This window comes from Felis catus, chromosome D1 (assembly GCF_018350175.1).
Source record: "Felis catus isolate Fca126 chromosome D1, F.catus_Fca126_mat1.0, whole genome shotgun sequence".
In the NCBI taxonomy this organism is placed as follows: domain Eukaryota; kingdom Metazoa; phylum Chordata; class Mammalia; order Carnivora; family Felidae; genus Felis; species Felis catus.
In genome coordinates this window covers 1,278,459-1,287,334 of record NC_058377.1, presented here as the reverse complement: position 1 = coordinate 1,287,334, position 8,876 = coordinate 1,278,459, and the positions used below count along the sequence as shown (strand labels likewise).

Genomic DNA, 8,876 nt, shown 5'->3' with positions numbered 1-8,876 from the left:
AATATTTGCTTACTTAGAAATTCATAATAGCAGTTGTTTTTCTCCATTCTTTTTTTTTTTTTAACGTTTATTTATTTTTGAGACAGAGAGAGACAGAGCATGAACAGGGGAGGGGCAGAGAGAGAGGGAGACACAGAATCGGAAACAGGCTCCAGGCTGTGAGCTGTCAGCACAGAGCCCGATGCGGGGCTCAAACTCACGGACTGTGAGATCATGACCTGAGCCGAAGTTGGACGCTTAACTGACCAAGCCACCCAGGTGCCCCTGTTTTTCTCCATTCTTAATAAAAACTTCTAAACTTCCAAAAACCAAAATACAACTTCAAAATAGAGTATTGCGTGACTTACAAGTTAAATAAGTGAATATCTTGTATAAGTTGGCTTTCAAAGTGGCGTATATTTACTGGAGAGGTCTGGAAGGAAGACCGTGTTGAGCTGGGTGTGGGCTGAGGGGAGGTGGAAGCCAGCCCCACTGGGGGGCATTCTTCCCAGTCGGGACTGAACTCCTTGGACATCCAGAAATTTAATCCAGTAAGCTACGTTACTAGAGATGGAAATACAGAAAGGAGGGTAACGGTGGATCGGTTGCAGGGACAAAGGCTATCGGCGGTCAGGGGGCTAGGCAGTCGGACTGGCCGTGTTCTGTGAGGCCAGACCCAGGAGCGCCCGGGAGCCACGCGGCCTGCCTGCCAGCCCCAGAGTCCCATGTGCACCCGGACGCTGCAGGGCCCAGGCACCAGGGCACGGACGCTCCTGTGACTATCAGGGGCACGGGCTCTGAGCTCGAGCAGGTCTCGGTTAAAATCTTGGAGACCACACTGCACTTGAAAAATGAGATGTCTTGGGCCTGGGGGGCTCAGCCGGGTAAGCGACCGACTCTTGATTTCTGCTCAGGTCATGATCTCAGTTCATGAGCTTCAGCCCTGTATTGGGCTCCATGCTGACAGCGCTGAGCCTGGGATTCTAAACAAACAAACAAACAAACAAACAAACACACAAACATAAAAAAGGAAACTGAGATGTCTTGAAGTTGTGTGGAAAACGTACGTCGGGCATGATACGGGTTTAGGAACAGTTCTGACACCCTGGGGAATGCCTGTGTTTGATTTGAAAGTTACCCCTCCGAGGACCATCTTGATTTTCTTACTGGCTTTAGTCAGTCCCTCATCTGCGAGTTCGTACGTGCAGCAACTGTTCATGGCACCACTATTTTGTGCCAGACCCTGTTCTGGGTACCGGGGACACCGCTGTGGACAGAATGACATGATGCTTTATTTGTTCACACAACTGGTGTTTTAATCAATGCTCCATCCAGTGAACAATGGTTGCTTCCAACTAAGAAAAAATCTCACGTTCATTTTTTTTTATTAACCCATCACAATACTTGCGGGAAATCGTTGTGATTCATACCAAAAGTAGTTCTGGGGTCTCCCATTTGTGACCCGGCCTGCGCACTAAGCGTCCGTTAGCCGTTTGAATCTTCTCCTCGTCCTGTGAGACGCACCCATGTCACAAGGCGGGAGGCGGTGCCGACAGCCTCCCGGACCGCGGTGGGCATTTTCCGGGTTTGGTTCTGGTTTGTTCTTTGGCCGCCCGGCACGAACTCCCTCTCTGGGAGGCGTCGCCCTGCACGTATGGCCGGTGGTCTCTCTGGAGCGCGTCCTGCAGCCCGGCCGGACGCCAAGCTGTGGGGCCCTCCTGCTTCTTGACTCTGCACATGAGGGTGAGGGCATGTGACCCGGGCCCAACCTACTCACCCGACACTGGAAGACTGGGCGCTGAGGGAAAGAGACCGAGGCCATGAGAACCAGGAGCCCGGCAGCGGCCGCCTCCCTGCTCAGCTGACGTATCGTCTGGTGACAGGAGCCAAGGGCCCCAGCAACGGGTCCCTCTTTGGCTTTGGTTTCTACGGCCTGGGGCCCCAGCCTTCCTGGAAATTCTGAGATACCAGCTATTTTTTTCCTAGAGAAAAAAATTTCTCTTAAATTAGCCAGAGCTGGATTTCACAGCTCAAGACACTGACGACTAACACACCTAGAAGGTGGGGAGTCGATGTTTGATTCGAGGTCTGTCTGATACCAAGTCTGTGCCTCTCAACAAGGCGGTCAGCCGTCTGGTCAACAATGATTCCTCAACCCATCCCATCACACGCAGGGCAGACACTGTCTCAGGGTGGTGGATTTGTAAACGTCCAGGATTTGCTAAAACTCCCGTGGAACTGAATTCAGCCGGGATCGGGCAAGAAGCATTCTCTGTAGTGAACTTGATTCTGTGATTTAAACCCGTCTCCCTTTGCATTATTGGCACACAGAAACTGCCGTTTAAAGTGCCTGGGAAGTCCGCAGGATCCCCAAGACATGACCCCTGCTCGAAGGCTACCGACCTCCTGTTTCATGTGTATCTTTTTTCCACAGATACTGTGCTCTCCGTGGTTCTCTACGATACGGTCTCTCATGTCCTTTTACTTGTTGACTGGCCTCAATATGATTTCTTTAGGTTGGAACAGCTTGGATTTAAATCGAGACTTAACACGAGAATGATAGAAGGGAAGCCGACTTTGCTCCCCTGTAATGAGGAGGAAAATCGGGAAAAGGATACACCTAGTGAGAAATTACCAGCCTGTTTGTCATGGTTTTTTGAAAGGTCAAGGATGTTGCCTCGCCCTGGCCTTGCGGTGAAACTTATTCACGCTGATGTGTAAATGACTTATAAGAACATAAATTGCGAATCCTCTGCAGTGTTTGCACGTTACAACCGAAGACTCCCAGTGGGAACGCAGGGATTGATCGCATTCCTGCATTAGAAGAGAGGATGCTGGAACCTTCTAGAAATACGTAGGTCACCCCCTCTTCTTGATCTCAGTCTGCTTCCAAAAATGGAGTTGAGCAACTCTCTGAGTTCTGTAAGTGAGAATAGCCTCTGTTGACTTGTGTTTCTTTACTGTCTTCTGCTCCCTGGCTGCCTTTGCCTCAAGACCACCAGAAGGACTCAAGCAGTGACCTGGGGAGAACGCAAGCCAAGTGGAAAAGAGTTTCCTCTCTAATGTGGGCAGCTGCATGAAGACGTGGGAGAACAGGAAGCCGCAAATGCAAGTTTTGACCTCTTTTCCTCTCCTCAGACCAAAAGCGACCAGGAGTATGTGTGGCACATCCTTTCATTCATTTATAAAACGAACTTGATTGTGACTTTTGTATCATTCAGTCTTCGGGGAGCTTACAACTTGTAAGTCGAATGAGTCTCGTGGATCTCTGATTTGCCTTCTGTTACACAAGAGAATGCATTCTCAGGGTGCTCGACAGACAATGTTCACTCGTGTGACGGACACTCATCGAGGACCTGGCTTACTCACGAGACCCCACACACGGGCTGCTCCCTTCTGTGCAGGAGAGAATCTCGGAAGGCAACTGAATGACAGAGAGAAAGCAAAATCACTGTGGGAATAACCTTGAATCTAGCGCAAGTGGAAGGCAAACCACTTATACATTTTCAGGGCTTAACAAGTATGAGTAATAAATTAGTTGCAACAAACTTAAAGAATGACGTTCAAATACGAGGTATGTCACCACTAAAAATCACTGCTCTGGATGGCAAGGGCAGTACTGAATACCTTCTGTGACGGGGATATTCTTGGCACTTTTCCTATATTTTTTTCATCCCGTCCCAGACCCCACAATGCTATTTGCTCAACGAATCCAGTGTTTTCCAACTGTAGCGTGCCTCAGAATCACCCAGGGGCTTGTGGAAACACAGACGGCCAGGCCCCGTTCCCAGACTCTCTGATTCAGCAAGGTGGCATTTCCAGCAAGTTTCCGGGTGACATGGATGCTACTGGCCCAGGAGCCACACTTTGGGAATCACCGATGGAGTCATCCATTCATCCATTTGTTCAAAGCTTCCAGGTGCCTGGCTCCAAAGCAGAGAGATGAGTCAAACATTACTTTGTAGGACCTGATGTCCCCTGGGCACTCTGCGAAGGGCTTTCTCTTGACCTGGTTTTCTCCTTTGTGACAATCCAACAAAGTAGATCTCATCCCCCCCCCCATTTTATAGATGAAAATGCCACAGAAAGAGATTGAGTAACTTGCTCCAAGTCACGTGGACAGGTGTCAGCCTGGGATTTGGGTCCACGCGTCCTGGATGCCAAGTGGCCATCAGACAGCACGCTGCGTGCTGTGCCTCTCCTAGAACGCTGAGCTTACACACAGTACTGTCAATCTTCCGCAGATGGAAACAACCAAACCAAAGTTAGAGAGGTTAGACAACATGCCCAAACTCCCACAGCTAGGAAGTGTCTCAAGATCGAGTCTCACTTTGATGCCAAAGTGCTTTCAGCGCCAGGAAACCCATTTCTCCACGCCATCTCCAGACCAACATCTAAATCAGAGCCGGGAAAGAGAGTACGAGCCCAGGTAACCAGAGTGCACAGAGAACGGGTACTTCTGTCCAGTGTTCGGGTGAGCTAATATAGATCTCATGCATCAACTTATTCAAGAGTTTTCAAACAGCTCAGTCTACTTTCCAGCCTAAGTCAGCACCGTATAATGTAACGTTTCCTTGATGATTCAGGATCCCACATGCCCAGAACCGTCATCACGAACAGAGTTCGTTACTGAGAAATGTGGATGCAGTAGAGGCAGGTGACTGGATCGAGTTTTGAGGGGCGGGGGGCAGGATTACTGAGGACAAATTAAACTGTGTTCGAATCACTGACTTCTTCTGTCATCAGAGTGGAAAAAGGCCCCCCTCACTGAGGCCCATCAAATGTTTCCATTGAGTTGGGTTAAAATTAATCCAGTTTACCCCAATTTATGTAAGCAGCTGACGAACTTCACTCAATCCGACTGTCTTTCTCCTTTCGCGACTCGGTAAATCACAAAGAACGAGGCTTTCCCCGACTGCCGAGTCCCGGTGTGTTACCCCATCATCAGGGAGAGAAATGAGCTCTATAATTACCTTTTGAGACATGAGTCATCCTCGCTCCGAGGGCCCAGACCCGGTGGACGCTATAAAAGCCGCTCAGGGTCGAAGTGCAAAAGCGCAGTCTGCCTTCCCCGGGACTGATATAACTGCCGAGCCACCCCAAGGAGATGAAGGTGCTCCCCGCGTCTGGCCTTGCTGTGCTCCTCATCACGGCTCTGAAGTTCTCCACCGCAGCCCCCTCCCCACCTGCAGCCAGCCCCAGGACCTCAAGAAACAACTACCACCTGGCACAGGTTTGTGAGTCTTTGCGCACTTTCCCCTTCCCGCCTCCACCCCGGAAAACCTGAAAGGGTGTAACGAGAAAACAAGGAAAAATCTGTTACTCTTCCGCCATCGTCTTGTGAGTCCAGTAGAGTCTAACGGATACCGCCTCCCATACGGCGAAGGTTTCTGTCTAGGGCGCGTTCGGGGTATGTGCTGCAGGACTAAGCAAAGGGAGAGCTAGGTGGCTGGTGTCCCACAGAAGTGAAGCGGCTTGCCAAAACGCATGCGACACTGAAAGACCAGGTGTTTGAGGGAAAACATAGGAGGAAAACAGGGACAGAAAAATAAAAACCGAGGTGCAAGTTTTGTGCACTAGAGGTGGGCTGTGAACTTAGTGTTGGGTTTCCTGGCAGTCACCTCAAAAAGATTTCTTGTGTCCACATGCTAGAAAACGGCTCTTCCTTCAGGGAAAGCTGGATCAAAATCTAAAGCGAGCCGAGTTTTTCCTGGGTGTCTACTGCTCCTCACTTGCGAGCCTTTCCCCTCTAAAGCGTACTCCCTGAGTACCTTATTTACACACGCTTTCTGTATTTTCTTCTTGGAAGACTTCTCTCAACTGGTTGGAGAGGATGCGATACAAATGATGCACGGTAGAATTTTTGCAATGATCGTGTGACTCAAAGTGATTCATGTCTAGTTGCTTCCAAGTGGTTTTTGCATGTAATGGAAGGTGGTGATCTTTAACCTAAAGAAACATCCTAGGGGCACCTAGTCGGTGGGGTGTGCGACTCTTGAACTCGGGGCTGTGGATTCGAGACCCACGTTGTGGGTAGAGATTCCTTAAAGATAAAATCTTGAGGGGGAATAATCTGTAAGGATGGGACTCCCAACGTTAGTGACAGGTGTGCAAATGAGACGTGTCTGTGCGAAAGGCGCTCTTTCAACGGTCTGTCAAGTGATAGCACGTCCGGGATTCCCAGCCCTGCCTCCAGGTTGCTTTCCGACCCGCCGGGCTGCACCCCTGCACCGCGCTGGTGGTGGCACTGAGGAAATGGTTTGCACACCCGCACCCGCGTGGCCTCACCAACTGTGTGCACCACCCGTGCCTTTTGATTAGTGAGCTAACTAGTCAATATTTTCACTCTCAGCCCTGCTTATGAACAGCGTCGTGAATGCCAAGCACAGAGCAGTTACATTCAGCTTCCCGAGACGTGGGCCCACTGTTACGTAAACTCATTTCAAGAGAACGTGTCTCAGAATTGCAGGGTCTGTTTCAAATCATGTTTCACCGGTGCCGGCTGGCTTTGGGTCCCTTCTCCCCACATGCAATGTCCCCTCAGCACTCGTCATGCCACTTTGAGGAACCACAGAGTGTTTGTGGCCTCGGAAGAAGAGTCACGCGGAGGCCAGAATGGATCTGAGGGAGCCAAAGACCGTGTTGGTAGCCCTGGTCCCGACAAACGAGGGTCATCGGGCCAAACGGTCCCTGGCCTTCTGTCTGCTTCTCGCCTACTGCTTCTGGACCACGATGGCGGGGTGTGGCAGAACCAAAAACGTTGCCCATCGGCCCTTCGCAGAAGAAACCAGCTAACCCTGAGCAGTGTATACAGGGAGAAGACCGGAAAGTCTCAGGAAAAGATATGCTTACAATGGGTCTTGGGGAAGAGTGAAGTGGCCTTCGGATGCTGGGGATCCCTCACTTCTCCCTTTCAGAGGACCTTCAAACTAGGACCAGGGACCCAGTCAGTGCCTTCTTCTGCCTACAGCAGGCCCCGTCACCAACTAGGGGCAGGAACAAACTGTCACTCTTTAGCAGGCTAGAATGATCTGGGCAAGACTCACCGGTGGGGGGCTCAGTCAAAGCAGCTGACTCTTGATGTCGGCTCAAGTCATGATCTTGTGGTTCGTGGGTTCAAGCCCTACATCAAGCTCTGTGCTGATAGCACGGAGCCTGCTTGGGATTCTCTCTCTCTCTCTCTGCCCCTCCCCTGCTCACTCTCGGTATCTTTTTCAAATTAAAAAGAAAGAAACTTAAAAAAAAATGATCTGGGCGAAACTTTCAAGTGGATCCCAGTGACTAGAAAGAATTAATCCCCCCCCCTTAGAGTTTATAGAAATAGAGCAGTCACTCCTTATTTCTTTGCACGGTTTCAGTTACCCACAGTCATTCATGGTGCGGAAATCGATGATCCTCCTTCTGACCTATCAGAAGGTTCATCGGTAGCCTAACACCGCGTCACAGCGCCTACGTGGCTCACCCGCCATGTCACAGCGCCTACGCCATTCACCTCGCTGCATTCCGTCACCTTACATTATCACAAGAGTGTGAGTACAGAACAGTAAGATATTTTGAGAGAGAGCCCACACTCACATAATTTTGATGACACTATATCGTTGTAATTGTTCTACGCTGTTATTAGTATCTGTTGTCAATCTGTCACTGTGCCTAATTTATAAATCAAGCTTTCTCATAGGTATGTGCGTGCAGGAAAAAGTGTTTATATAGGGTTCAGATCTACCTGAAGCCTGGGCCCCCACTGGGGGCTTGGGGGCGTATCCCCTGTGGAGAGGGGGGGCTTCTACACATAACAGCTTCGTCAGCCTCACGATACAACAGATGAAACACTACAGAAGCATGCAGCATAAGCTCATCTGTTCAACGATCACTTACTGACAGCTTACCGTGTGCTGTAGGCCAGGGTCTGTTCCGAGCACTCGAGAAACACCAGTGAACAAAACAAGTCAAATCCTTGGGCTTAGGGCACTTACGTGGGGACAGTGGGGATGGGGGAGGGGAGGGCGCTGGGAGAAGATCAGCAAGTCGTCAGTCAACAAGCGCCCAAGGTTATTTCAAAGTGATAAGTGATCCTGAGGGCGGAAGGAGTCTGGATGGTAGTGACTGGGGCAGCGGGGGACATTGTCACTGAGTAGTCCCGGAAGGCTTCTGTGAGGAGGTGGCACTCAAGGGGAACCTGAACTCTAAGAAGGAGCCAGTCACATGACTGTCTGGGGGTGAAGGAGCCTGGCCGCCACTCCAGGCTGGTGGCAGGAGCCGGGAGAGGGCACACAGTGGGACTGGCCGAGTCCCGTAGCCAGTGGCCAGCGGACCAGGGGGTGCCTGTGAACCGGGTCAGGATAATTAGCTTCCGCACGGCTCTCTTCTCCCCAGACCACTTGTTCAGAGACAACGGACGGTCTCTTGTGCCCGGAAACACCACACCAGCCAAATTTCCAAATGCCAGATGCTTCCTGCAAACCCAGGAGTCCGATAACCTGCACTTGAAAAACTGAACGAGGGTTTAGGTGACTTATTTCACGCCCTCTCATAACTCTTTACATTCTGCTTTGCTGATAAGCATAAAGGCTATGAAAATCATGGAACGATAAAATGCTTAGTCTCTTAAACCAAAGTTTTATTGTATTTTTGTTTTTTTAAAAATCAGTAATATCAATACAACACTTAAAACAACAACAGGTTGTTAAGTTGTCCTTAAAAATAATGTTTCATTATCACATTATTATAAACTCATAATTAAAGAAAATAAAAAATTGAAATTGAAACCTTTCAAATACAGAATGTTAAATTCAGGTGATTTTAATACCACTTTACTTTCTGCGCACGAAGAGATACTCTAATTTTTATATTTGGTTCCTACCTTTATTACTGATTATTGTATCATAAGAAAATTTTTA

The 8,876-nt window shown here is 49.5% G+C and overlaps 1 protein-coding gene across 1 annotated transcript in view; it reads left to right on the top strand.

The window, feature by feature from the left end:
* Positions 1–216: 216 nt before the first annotated feature.
* Positions 217–8,876, top strand: part of MMP20 (matrix metallopeptidase 20) — a 57,105-nt gene continuing 48,445 nt past the window's right edge. The window contains exon 1 of the mRNA XM_003992304.3: positions 217–5,212. Coding sequence (XP_003992353.2) covers positions 5,087–5,212 — 126 coding nt within the window. The 5' untranslated portion in view covers positions 217–5,086. The remainder of the gene's footprint in view (positions 5,213–8,876) is intronic.